Source organism: Struthio camelus, chromosome 22, assembly GCF_040807025.1.
Source record: "Struthio camelus isolate bStrCam1 chromosome 22, bStrCam1.hap1, whole genome shotgun sequence".
NCBI classification, from domain to species: Eukaryota; Metazoa; Chordata; class Aves; order Struthioniformes; family Struthionidae; genus Struthio; species Struthio camelus.
Genome location: NC_090963.1, coordinates 52,564 through 65,932, shown reverse-complemented (window position 1 = coordinate 65,932; position 13,369 = coordinate 52,564). Strand labels below are relative to the sequence as shown.

Sequence of the window (13,369 nt, the reverse complement as noted above, 5' to 3'; positions counted from 1 at the left end):
TTTCTCAGAGATTCAGAAAGGGCAGGTTTAGTCAGTTGAGACCAAGGTGCATGATGGCTTGTGGGGGTATCAAAAGTACTGAGCAGTAGCTTTTGTGATCCATATTGCCTGGCTTTCCTACTGGGAGGAGGGGAGCCTCACCTGACTCATGGTTTATTCTTTGTAGCTGCTGTACCAGGAGTGTCCTGCATCTCTGAATGCTCAGCATGCCACATCTCTGCGTACGAGCATCACCCCCACCAAGAAGGTTGAGATGGACCGGACCATCATGCCCGATGGCACCATTGTGACTACTGTCACCACAATTCAGTCTCGGCCCAAGGCAGAGTGCAAGCTGGGTGAGGCTGCCCTGGGACAGGCATCTTGCACAGGTGGCTGCTATGGGGGCACAAAAAATGGCTGTGATATTGCCAAGGCTACTCGCTCAGGTGGTAGCCAAACTGCCTAGCTATTGTATGGTGTGGTTGCTGCTGACTCGCATCTTAAATGGTGGATGGGTGGGCCGTGGTTTTGGCTTCTGGGTTGACATGTGACCGTCATCACTATTCCTTTTTTCTCTTGTGGCTGGCTGGAGAATTGTACATAGCCCCGGAGGAGGGAGTTGATGTAGCACAGCGTTTAGGGAGAGACGAGTCTCTCTGACATCATTTGGTGGCAGGAGGCCCTGACTCTGATTTTGTATATGCTGCTGCTTATGCAGAACGTCTGCATGATGTTGTGCTAAGCGTTTTGCTGCTCTTACTCAGTTTTCTTCGCTGCTAAAGATGTCATGCTCTGCATACTGAATGTGGGCCTGAAAGCATGTTGAAGTTGCTGAATAACGATTGTTGCTGCTCGCGTTCCAAGATTCTGGTGAACGTGGTGCTGGATGTTCCATGGGATAGATCCGGGAAGCAGCATGAACAGGGTCTTGTGCCAGGGATGCTTCACGTGTCTTACTCCAGTAGCCTTCTTACTATTTCCTTGCTATGAAGCCACATGGAGCCAGTCGCTCCAGGCTTGACGGTGTGTGAATTCCATTTCATGAGGTGGTGAACTTGCCCAAGCTTTGTGTCTGCTTACTGCTATTCTTGTGTATCTGTCTCTGTCTCTCCTTCACCACAAAGATTCACCATCAAGGTCACCGTCCAAGGTGGAAGTGACTGAAAAGAAGACAACAGTGCTTTTGGAGAGCAGCTGTCCTCGCAGCGCCTTGCCCAGTGGTAGCTGTAAGTGCTTGGAAGCCTGAGGTTCTTACTGGAGCAGCGATGCTCCTTAGCCTTTCTTGGAGACAGGGTTGGTAAGGCTCATTGCCCGTGTCTCTGTATGGGTGACTTAACTCATCTGTATTTGCTGTGGAAGAGAATGTCCAAGTGCCTGAGTGGAGTGGGGAGAGGAGTTAAATTCCACTTTGGCTCTCCAGTCCCTGACTCTGGATGTTCTCTTGCTTGATAAGAACATCCTCAAGCCACCTGGACCCAAAGAGCTTTGCTAGCTGTACGCTTGGGTGACTGATTGTCTCCAGGGCACTGTTCTGCGGCTGTTTTGACAGTTGGCAACAGAGGCTGCCCAACCTCTGGGAAGTCTTTGGAAGTCTGTGTTGGGGGGGTAGTGATCCTATGCCTGGCGGGAGCTCAAACTTTTCAAGTGCCTGGAAGAGCTGAGAGCTGTGTGGAGCTTCCTTCCTTTGGTTTATGCAGGCAAGTCTAATAAGTACTATTCTCTACCTTCATGCACAATTAAAAGCATCGAGGTCAGCAAGTGACCTTTTGTCTCTGCTAAAGGATGCTGTTTGTATCCTTCTTGTGCTCAGGGGACAGCCATACGCCCAATGGCTTGGATCCAGTGGCTGAGACAGCGATCCGGCAGCTAACCGAGACAAATAACAAGCCTGCCAAGAAGACCCCAACCAAACGTAGCACGCTAATCATCTCAGGAGTTTCCAAGGTAACTGGTAGTCTGGGGACTCCATCTCCAATCTGGGAGGTTGTTTCTAAGGATGAGTTTGTGAAAGCAGCCCCTCCTCTAGGGAGCGGTATGGGAGGGCATGCCCCAGCATAGAAGACTTGCACAGTAGAATCATTCTGCTGCTTCCTTGCAGCTTGTAGCTGCTTCCCAACAGGTGTCAAGGTACTTTGCCGATCTGCAGTGCAGCTAGTGGAGAGTTCAGTGGGACTGTGGCAGAAGGGAAGCTGCTGTTGCAGCCAGTTGGGAGCCTCGTGGAGAATCTAAGGAGTTATCCGGGGACTCGCCTATGGGAGCGAGGGAGGTGGTGCGAAATACCGTGGGATCTGATACATTCCAGGATATTTCAGCGCAAAAGTGGAGACTGTGCCTCTGTGCTTTTTAAAAAAGCCCTGATGAGCTGAACAGGAGCATCCGTACGTAGGTATGGATGGAAGAGAGGGGATGAATTGGATCTTTCAGGCCCTGTCTTCCTTTTTGTTTGCTCTTTAACCCCTTCCAGGTACCTATTGCCCAAGATGAAATGGCACTTTCTCTGGGTTACGCTGCATCCATGGAGGCCACAGCACACAGGGATCCTGTAGTGGCAGATGCAGCTGACCAGGTGCACGATTCTGCCGAATCGTCGCAGCTGCTGGAAGCGTCACTGTCAGGACGAAGGGCCAGTCAGGAGCTGGATGAGACGACGCGATCGGACATCTCTGAGAGACCATCAGTGGAAGATGTTGAGTCTGAAACTGGCTCCACGGGAGCCCTTGAGACCAGGAGCTTGAAAGATCACAAAGGTGAGGATAAGCTACTGGATAGTAATTAACGTCTGTGTTAATTCTGTTGTGCCTGAGGATGAAGCGATGGCTGAGTATCCTGCCAAAGTGTGGGTCTGCTACCAGCTTTTGGCTTAGTGATGAGCGGCCTCCACCGGAGCCCAAGAAGAGCTCACCTCTCTCTTGCGCTCTCCTTTGGAATGGTCCCGGACACCTCTATTTGCAGGTGTCCGATTACTTGAGGGTCTTAAGATTTCTGTGCTCCGTTGGATGGGAATCTTTCACAGCTTGCGTGTTCCCAAGAGCCCCTTTTGACTCTCTGGCCTCTGGGTGCACAGATCAGGCATGTGTACTCATGCCTGCAAATAATGGTTCCTCCCCTGAATTCTAGTGCATGTGGCACATAACGGGATGCCATACAAAGTAGATTGGGCAGGCCTAGATGCACTCCCTCTTTCTTCATTGTCATCTTTGTTAGCATCAAAGTAGCTGGCACCTCTGACCAGGTGGTAATACTATCGGATATCCACGTTAACACCCTTCTTCAGCAATGCAGCAGGTCTGCCCTGACTGAGCTATTGTTCTGGACTCTCTGGGGCTGTGTCAGTTAGGCACGCCATATGCCTTGGATTTCTTTGCTTGCAGCCATGACAGTTTCAGCTAGCTACAAACTTACATAAACAAGAGCCACCCCAAAATCTCAATTTCTCAGAAAATGGGATTGGGAGAATCTTCAGCGTTTTGGAGTCTGTGGCTTGGTACCACTTGAACTGTGTCGGTCCCTTGTTTGCATGTTAGCAGGCAAAATGGTGTGCGGCCCAGACTCCCGAGACACCTGGTGGGCAGGGGGAAGAAAAAGGAATGAAGCCCCTCTGTAGGAAATGCTGTTGCGGCATTGTATCATGTGCGGTTTTGGGATATGCCTTTTTGTCCCCTTTTGGAGTTGACAGTGAGCACTGTCTCCATCCTGTCTCACCTCTGTAAGTCATCAGGAGCCATTGCTGTTTTTTGCCTCCAGATCCGGTTGGCTTGTGAAACTGCAGGCAGTCGTGCTGGGGGCTTGATGACCAGCTAATCTGGGTGCCATTAACACGGGCCAGTCGGAGGCTTTTTCCGTGCTGTGTGTTCCTGCTGGTGCCTCCACACCCACATGTTCCCACTCATTTTTCATTCACGGCAGTCTTACCCCTTTCTATTACAATTCCCCACATCTCCACAGAAGTGAGGATCTTGTTGCAAAAGGAAGTTCAGAGTGGCGGGGGACATGTGACAATGTGTTCAGTGAAACAGCTTGTTGGTGTTGCATTCTGTCCTGAGTGTAGACTTTGCCTTGCGGTTGGGAGCTGGGACTCACTGACTTGCTGTGTGCTTTCACGGCTCAAGGTGTGTGAGGTCTTTGATTACCACTCATCTGAGAGTGGCCAAACAAATAAAGCACGTTTGCCACTGAGACTTGCCAGGACAGGATACCATTGTGCTTTCCTTCTGCTTCCTCTGTCTCTGCAGTTAGCTTTCTTCGGAGCGGTACCAAGCTCATCTTCCGGAGAAGGAGCAAGCAGAAGGAAGCGGGCCTGAGCCAGTCGCATGATGACCTGTCCAACGTCAGCACCAGCTCTGCCACCAGGAAGAAAACTGGCAGCTTCTCCCGCCGCCTCATCAAGCGCTTCTCCTTCAAGTCTAAATCCAAACCTAAAGCCAGTGACAGCACAACAACAGGTGAGAACTGAAGGAGGGAGAAGCCAGTCAGAAAGATTGCACGGAAACCCCTTTCTCGTCTCTTGTCTTCCCGTTCCACGGTATCTGTGACCTACAGTCCAGTTTCTTCCAACGCTGGTTGACGGAAGACACCCCAGTGCTTTACGCTGTTCGGGGAGCAAAGGTGTGGTGAACCCAGGGCTTAGGCTACCTCGCCTGCCTTGGGTCTGCCTTCTCTGACTGTTGTGACCCACTGTGCTCTCCTGAGAAGTCCAGCTGGCATGCTAAACCCCACGGGGGTCCCAGGAGCTGCAGAAATGACTATACGTAGCCATCCAGCTTCATCAGACCCTTCCCAGAAAGGGAAGGGACCCCTCACGTGACAGCCTCAAAGTTAAAATTTGGGAAACTACCAGGTTAGCTGCCTTGCCAAGAGGTGTGGGATGCAGCCTTGTTTGGCTCTTCTGGTGAGAGAATGGTGCAGTCACTGGCAGTCTAAATGTTTGCAGTACTTCTGCTAGGTGCAGAGGCCATGACCTGCCTGAGGTGTGACATGGTGTGGAGCAAGGTATTCCTGGGCTGTGAGCGGACAGCAGGACGAGCTGCAGTTCTCCACCCAGCTCTGCTGTTGGAATGGTCTGTGGTTCAGAGAGTGCTGAGGGGTACCTGCTTTCTCTTCTGTTCTGATGAAGAAAGGAGTCTCAGAGAAGAAGGAAGTCTTGACCACTAGGCAAGATTCTATAGAAGACCAAGCCCTTGCAAGAACATCTGGTCACCGTTGTCAGTGCTGCCACCCTCTGACACCGCTCTCCTCTGTATCTGTATTCGGGAATGGGGAAGGGGCCATGTTCCATGTGTGTACCAGCCATCTTGTACGAGAGGATCCTTTTTCCTTACAAGTGGTTGAGAGTGTTGCTGGTGGGTCACTGGGTAAGCGGATGCTGTCTTTTGGTCCTGTGGAGTGCCTGGCTTTGCACTCCAGCAGTTCTAGCACTGACAATCAGCATCACACTGGGGAACGGATTGTGCGGGATGTGGTGATGCTAGCAGAAGGGCAGTTTGCTGTGGAACTTGAAGCCATGCAGTGGAAAGAGTCAAGAGCTTACATGTTTTCACTGACAGAAGTGCTTCCTGTAGTAGAAGGAAATTTCTTTGATTGCATCTGATACTAGTCTTATGGCAAAGAAATAGTGTGTGAAACAATGTAGTGTGCGATTCAGAAAGACAAATCCTGGCTTACTGATATGGCCCTCATGGGACGTTTTGAAAGACTGGAATGGGCTTGGTGGCATGCCACCATGAAAGGATTTACAGGCAGGATTTTCAGGGCTTATCTTGAAGGTGTCTGGAATTAGGGAAGGCCTGAGTCACCCAGGGCTTAGATTGAAAGTGCTAATGTGTGCCAAACGAAGGGACGCTGCTCATTCCCGTTTTAACTTCTCTTCTGATCCCCCGCTAGATTGGGCATGCATGATAAATCAGACTGGTCCAGCCAGCTGACCGGGAACCTCTTCTCCATCTAATTTTTTGGTCCAGAAGTCTTTCTGTCATTCCCAACCTCTTCAATGTTTTTTTTTTTTTTTCCCTTGATTTTTTTCTTGCCAGCAAACTGCTGTGGGTAAGCCTTTGTGGCTTTGCTCACAGCTCTCTCTGCTACAGATGTCAGAGTGCTCACTACTGTTCACTGAAAATCAGTTTTCTTGATGGAGGTGGCTAGTTCCTGCTGCAGCACTGCTAGAAATTGGCAGCCTGCATCTAGGCTGTAGCAATTTAGCTGCCAGTTTGGAAGTAGGCTTCCTTCTCTGGATCGGTGTGATGTTATGCATGGCAGCGTCATTTACAGGTGCACCTTTGTACCCAGAGCTCTGGGGTTTGGTTCCAGATTGGCATTCCCTTTTGCACCATCCCTGTTATGACGCTGCCTCTGCCACTCACGTTACTTGAATTCTCTGTTTTGTTTTGTTAGATTTTGAGGTTGATTTGAAGGAAGTGTGCTGAACCCAGACGGTGCTGCATTTCTAGTGGGATGGCCGTGAAACCTTGCCTTAGAAATGCTAGTTTGAATTGAAGGGAACTGTAAGAGGGGACAGCAGGTCTCCAATTATGGGTTTAGCGTTTAACCTCTCATGATTCAAATTCAAGATTTTTTTTTTTTTCTTTCCTTTAAACAGTGAGCAGACTGAGCTGTCTCAGTGTGTGGAGCAGCTGGTGGTGAATATCCAGAGCTCACAGTTGCACTTCTGAAACACAAATATGGCATTTGAGTACATCGCAAGGGCTGTGAGGGAGAGCAAGTATTGTCCTCGTTTGATATAGACCTGACGTGGAAAACGTCAACGAGGTTTGTGTCTGACAAACACATACCTAGGTTGTAATCAGAATATTTTGGTACCTCTCAGAGGAAGGAGGCAATAGGAAACCTAGAAGTAAAACCAAAACTAGAATCCTTCACCAACCTCAGGAGACTGAGATTCTCTTTGAAGGTGTGTTAAATGGGCAATTCCTGCAATACAGACATGGGCTTTACAACACATACTGAATTTGTTCCCGGTGTGTTGGCTCTGGGATACTCCTGCGGATGAATTGCAGTGGAATTGCTATTTTGACTTTGAGCGCTGACCTGGCAGAAGAATCATCTGGAAATATCATTCACTGTACTCTATGGAATGAATGCAACATGGGATGTACAATGATTGGTTCATATTTCCCCTTGAATTTTGCCATTTTATCATGGGCAGTAAACTGAACCTGAAAGCTTGCATCTGGTTAGATTGCTTGCAAAGGTAAAAAGGTTGTCCTCAAGGTCAGGCAGAGCACTACCGCAAACATTAATTCCTGCGTCTGTATGTGCGTTCTAGTGGAGATGTGCGTTGTGCTATATGATTGCTTCTCAAATTGCTTCCGCATTGTAGAACTGATATTGCAATCTCTTTATTATTTAGTGAATGTTCCCCATGAGTGCCGACTCTTTTTCAGAGTATCGGGTAAATGGGTGATTGAGGAACAGAAAGGGAAGAGGGAACAACGCTCAATTGTGTACACTTGGAGTTTTTTAGTTATGTTGCTGATTAATGTGCTGTTCCTTTTATCTTCATATCCCTACACAATTTCCTTTCTCTCATGCACAGTTTTGTTTCTTTTATCCTCCAAGTAGTAGGTGACTGGTTTTGTTTGCCCCAGCCACATGAGCCTGTGTGAATCTGCTGGGCTGCTGAACCCAAAAATGATAACAAATCTGCCTTGTGGGGAGGTGTGATTATTAGCATGCAAAATCATTCTTCTAAGCTAATCTTTTCAGAAGGAAAGGGAAGGTCATGTAGGTCTTTGCCCCCCCAAAACTGCTGTTTCCCTCCTAAAACTGGTGCATAAAGAAATCTCTTATGTATTTAATCTCAGTTTGTGCTGCTTGCTTTAGGACAAAAGTTCTGTTTGAAAGTTTGAAATCTGCTGTTCCCTATTTAACTTTTGTGTACTTGCACCCTCATCTTGGAGCCATTGCAGGGTCTGTGGCATTTCATAATGACAGGGCAAGAAGCAAATCCAGTATGCAGAGCAATCGGCCATCTAGCTTTTAGACTGAAATGGACTGCAGGTGCTATGTTGCTGCCTCAGGGTAGGCCCAATATTTGCATGTCATGAGATTGGTCCTTGATCAAATACGTGGAGAAAGAGGAGTGGCAGGGAGGTAGGCTTGAACATAGAGGGGTTTCTGCAACAGTTCAACCTACTTATGAGGGCCTAGGTTCCAAATGCTGCATTTCACTGCTGGCTACACAAGTTCAGGGTGACTGTTAAATGAAGCCAAAGTAATTTTTTTTTTCTCTTTTTCCTGTTTTGGCTGAACACAGTTACTAGAATTTACCTGTACTGTGTATTTTTACTTCTCTGAAGAAAATAGATTTCTCTAGCTGTATGCTTGTAAGTGTATTTCTGTCTGGACATACCCTCGTCCCATGTTTTGGTAAGGCTTTTAAGAATGTCCGTGGTGAAAAAGCCCTTGGCATCTGCCTGCAAAGGGTATTATCTTCCTGAGGCAAGAGAAACGATGCGCATGAATGAAGGGAGCTGCAAAGACCTCAGTGTTTTAGGGGAACTATAGGCTTCAGTGTGATGGATGTTTGACTGAGGCCTGATATTTGGAGAAGTTGTTCAAAGGCTACTTATTCAAGGGCCAGGGGGGAGGCATGGTGTGTACATATGTAGGGTGTTCGCACGCACTTCTAAGTAGAGCCTGCTCTGTAAAGTCCTGTCCTGGTCACAGTGGTAACTGACTGAAAAGGAAAGCGGCCTTAATATCTTCTGTGACGTCCACAAAATAAATTCAAATAGACCTGACCAGGGGTGGGCTTGAAAAAAGAAAATCCAGCTTTTGCATCTGCCCCTCTCCCTGCTCATGTAGTGGAGGATGGGTTTTTGAACAGATTGGCTGAAGTGCGGGAGAGGGAGGGGAGACTAGTCAGGTAGAGAGCGAGTCAGAAAACACAGTTCAGCAGGGAGGAGCATAATGAAAACTTGCAAAGATTGATGTAAGGGAGCAGTGGGCATGCTCTGCTTCTAGATTAGAAATGTATCTGTATGACAATGTGTATGCCAAAAATGTTTTTGTTCTGCTTTCTGTCTTTAGTGACGCTGCTTCCTGTGACAACTAGTCTCATTCATTGTTTGCTGATCCTACAGAGGAGATGATTTCTGGGCAGCTGTCAAAATACTTGAATGTTGGGTGGGTGGCATTGTGTGTTTTGCAGTCTTTTGCCCTGTTCTCCCCTTCCTCCCCCTAGTTCGCAATGAGTGTAATAATAATCTCAGTGGTAGTCAAATTTCGGGAAAAGGTCTTTGTGTATTTGTGATATCACAGCTCCTTTTACAGGCATGACTGCTCTACAACACCTTTCCTCGTTTGTACAGGTACTGGGCCAAATACCCATGCTGAATCTGAATTAGTGCCCCACATGTACGTGCTCTTTTGTACTTGGATGCCTTCTCTCTGGGTGGATTATTTTAACCCCAGATCGTTTAGAGTAAAAAATAGGAACTGCTTAGCTATTTAAGAGAAGAAATTTTAAAAAAAAATTAATTATAGATTAAATGAATGAAATTCAGCACCTTTGTAAATGTGTAAGAAGAATTCCATTGCTGTGTAATGGCTGTTAACTTATTAAACTACATGGAAGTTGCAAACCTGATGTGGAGTCTCGCTTCCTACCTACTGAAGTGTAATGAGGAAAGCTTTGGCTTTCCAGAACTCCATAGATGTAGCTGATCTGTTGCTGTGATCATCTCTTCTCAGAAAATAGATACATGGGTTTGTGGTAAAACAGTCCATGAACCCTGGGGCAACAGATGTAGACTTTGTGCTGTGCTTCTAACACTAATGGATGTGCTTCTAGCGCTAACGTCGCGTCGCAGGAGGCAGCTGAGAGCAGTCGATAAGCCAGTGCTCTAGACATGCCAAGGCAGGAAGAAGTGGCCTAGCTATTGAGCTTCCCTCAAGAGCGGAGGAAGAGGAGAAGAAACCCAGGGGGCGGTCGTACGCCCGCTGACGATTCCGGAGGCTTTGCCTTGCGATGCGTTTCTCCTGGTAGGCGGCAGCGCTTGTCGCCCGTGGCGGATAAGGGCTGGGACCACCTTGCGCCGAGGGCTCAGCAGAACCAGAGAGGCGAGGGTGTCCCTGGGGTGGCCGCGGGTGCCTGGATTTCTCCGGCCCACCTCAAGGCATGGGTTGCGGGGAAAAAAGGGTGCGGGCTTTCAGGGGCCTGGCAGCGCTCTGCTCCGTGCGGGCACAGGGCAGGGTCTGCCCGGAATGCGTTATTTGCCTCTCCCTGTCTTTGTTTTAATTCCTGCCTTTAGGGCTGAGGTTCCTCCCCAAGGCAGGCTTGTACGTGTGCCCAAGATGTGTACACATCTGCTCGTGTAGATGCAGATGGCCTGGAGGTGTGGGGAGGCAGGCTGTCCCGCGAGCAGGACTTTTGCGCCACGTCCCAGGGAGGATAGCTGCGATGTACCTCGTGTCCCCAAGGGTGTTGGTAAGCGACAAGATAACAAGTGGCTGTTTCCTGGTCACTCCCCTCACTAGAGAAAAATCGATTTACAGATTGGCTTTCACAGGGAGAGAGAAACAGTACACCTTTCCTCAGGTCTGGTTGGGGTTTCACAGTGCGCCTGCACTAACACGTGGTCGTTGTCAGGGACGGGTTAGATGGGTTGCCTGCAGAGATGTAGGAAAGTGGACAGTGCTGCGATGGGCAGGGCTACGGACGAAGAGGTGCGAGAGCGAGGTGCCTGAGCCTTAAAACTGACTGAAAGGGACAGGATTCAAGGCCGGTTGGTGCACAGCACACAGCGCAACGCCAGGCTCATTATAAAGGTACTGTAATTGGGGAAACGGCCCACTGATAGAAGAAGAAAGGTTAAAGCACTGTGTGAAATAAAGGGTCCTTCCCATCAGACCTGAGGAAGAGGGTCGCGTTTCTTAGAGCGGCATATCCGTCACTTTTCTGGTAGCAGCAGAGCACCGCAGTGGGAGGTTCTGGAAAGCAGTCAGGAGCAGAGCTGGCAGGAGGCTCTTTTCCCTGTCCCGATGGAAAAACGGCTGTAAGCACGCTTGCCAGAAACCGACGAGGCCCAGCTGGGGCCCTTGCCTTGGGCCCTGACTGCGGGCACCCGGCGCGCCCCACCGCCCGAGGCCTGCTCGCCCCAGGCGCGACTGCCACCGCCACCACCCCTCGGCGCTGCTGCGCCCCGGTGCTGCACCGCCGCCGGGACACGGGGTGCTCGTGAGGTCCCCGCCACCGTCTCCTCCTGCAGGACACAGGTGCCCGGGGGGAGGGTACGAAAGGGTCGGGGCGGCCCGACCGGAGGGTGCGGGGAGCGGCGGCGGCCGCTGCCGGCCTAGGCCAGCGGGGTCGCGCATGCGCACTGGGTCAGACTGGCTCGCGGCTGCGGCAAGCGGAGTGGCGCATGCGCATTGGGGGGCGACCCGCTTACTCCCTGCTGCCCTCAAGTGACTACGAACCGGTACTGCAGGCAGGGGATTAACGCATGCGCACTGCTCCAGATGTGCTCCATGCTGCCCTCGGGTGATGCCACCCCAAAAGTGCAACCAGCCGACGAACGCATGCGTCCTGGACGCATCGGTTCCTTGGTGCCCCTCGAGCGATGAAAGCCTGCCAGCCAACCAGCCGCCTCGCGCATGCGCGCCGCCCCGACACTGCTCCCTGCGGCCCTCAGCTACGAACAGCGTAGTACTGCAGGCAGCCGCTGCGCGCATGCGCACTTGCTCGGCGTGGCTCGTTGGTGCCCTCGGCTGGCCAGAAATCGGTACTGCAGCCCGAAAAATCAGTACTGCAGGCGAAGCGGGGCGCAGGCGCAGTGGTTTCGGCGTGGCTCGTTGGTGCCCTCGGCTGGCCAGATATCGGTACTGCAGGCGAAGCGGGGCGCATGCGCAGTGGTTTCGGCGTGGCTCGTTGGTGCCCTCGGCTGGCGAAAATTCGGTACTGCAGGCGAAGCGGGGCGCAGGCGCAGTGGTTTCGGCGTGGCTCGTTGGTGCCCTCGGCTGGCGAGAAATGGGTACTGCAGGCGAAGCGGGGCGCAGGCGCAGTGGTTTCGGCGTGGCTCGTTGGTGCCCTCGGCTGGCGAAAAGTCGGTACTGCAGCCGAAGCGGGGCGCATGCGCACTGGGTTTCGGCGTGGCTCGTTGGTGCCCTCGGCTGGCGAAAATTCGGTACTGCAGGCGAAGCGGGGCGCAGGCGCAGTGGTTTCGGCGTGGCTCGTTGGTGCCCTCGGCTGGCGAGAAATGGGTACTGCAGGCGAAGCGGGGCGCAGGCGCAGTGGGTTTCGGCGTGGCTCGTTGGTGCCCTCGGCTGGCGAAAAGTCGGTACTGCAGCCGAAGCGGGGAGCATGCGCAGTGGTTTCGGCGTGGCTCGTTGGTGCCATCGGCTGGCGAAAAGTCGGTACTGCAGGCGAAGCGGGGCGCAGGCGCACTGGGTTTCGGCGTGGCTCGTTGGTGCCCTCGGCTGGCGAAAAGTCGGTACTGCAGGCGAAGCGGGGAGCATGCGCAGTGGTTTCGGCGTGGCTCGTTGGTGCCATCGGCTGGCCAGAAATCGGTACTGCAGGCGAAGCGGGGAGCATGCGCAGTGGGTTTCGGCGTGGCTCGTTGGTGCCCTCGGCTGGCGAGAAATGGGTACTGCAGGCGAAGCGGGGAGCATGCGCACTGGGTTTCGGCGTGGCTCGTTGGTGCCCTCGGCTGGCCAGAAATCGGTACTGCAGGCGAAGCGGGGAGCATGCGCAGTGGGTTTCGGCGTGACTCGTTCGTGCCCTCGGCTGGCGAGAAATGGGTACTGCAGCCGAAGCGGGGAGCATGCGCACTAGGGTTCGGCGTGGCTCGTTGGTGCCCTCGGCTGGCGAAAAGTCGGTACTGCAGGCGAAGCGGGGCGCAGGCGCAGTGGTTTCGGCGTGGCTCGTTGGTGCCCTCGGCTGGCGAGAAATGGGTACTGCAGGCGAAGCGGGCGCAGGCGCAATGGGTTTCGGCGTGGCTCGTTGGTGCCCTCGGCTGGCCAAAAATCAGTAGTGCAGCGGTAAGGCGCTCGCATGCGCGCTGGGTTTCCCCTGGTCACTGCTGCCCTCCGGTGTCGACACGCCACTTCTGCAGCCGCCACTGCCCTCGCCGGCATACGGAGAATACTGCAGCCAGCCGGCCCGCACCCGCGCAGTGCCGGTCACCGTGTTCGCCCCTACTCTGCCGTGTGTCGCTAACGGGCGGGGCCGGCGGGCTGCAGCCCCGCGCCGGGAGCATGCGGGGGCGCTCTTCCCCGCCTGGCCTCCCTCTCGCTCCCCTCCTCCCCCCCTCCCCTTCCCTCGCCTCCCTCCGCTCCCCTCCTCCCCCCTCCCCTCCCCTCCCGCTCGGGGTGGAGCCGGCGCATGCGCGGTGCTCGAGAGCCGGGCCCCCGGCGCTGCCGCGCCCCGTTCGCG

General features: G+C 52.4%; 1 protein-coding gene across 11 annotated transcripts in view; it reads left to right on the top strand.

Moving 5' to 3' along the window:
* The window catches only part of C2CD2L (C2CD2 like), a 34,822-nt gene extending 25,241 nt beyond the window's left edge, over nucleotides 1-9,581 (top strand). For 7 of the 11 annotated variants that reach the window (XM_009670024.2, XM_068916680.1, XM_068916682.1 and 4 more), the window contains 6 exons: nucleotides 167-371; nucleotides 1,107-1,208; nucleotides 1,793-1,926; nucleotides 2,447-2,729; nucleotides 4,215-4,424; nucleotides 4,925-9,581. In XM_009670024.2, the coding sequence (XP_009668319.1) occupies nucleotides 167-371; nucleotides 1,107-1,208; nucleotides 1,793-1,926; nucleotides 2,447-2,729; nucleotides 4,215-4,424; nucleotides 4,925-5,133 (1,143 nt within the window). In that variant the 3' untranslated portion in view covers nucleotides 5,134-9,581. The remainder of the gene's footprint in view (nucleotides 1-166; nucleotides 372-1,106; nucleotides 1,209-1,792; nucleotides 1,927-2,446; nucleotides 2,730-4,214; nucleotides 4,425-4,924) is intronic. The other 4 variants (XM_068916683.1, XM_068916676.1, XM_068916679.1 and 1 more) reach the window with 3 other exon arrangements.
* The last annotated feature ends 3,788 nt before the right edge of the window (nucleotides 9,582-13,369 follow it).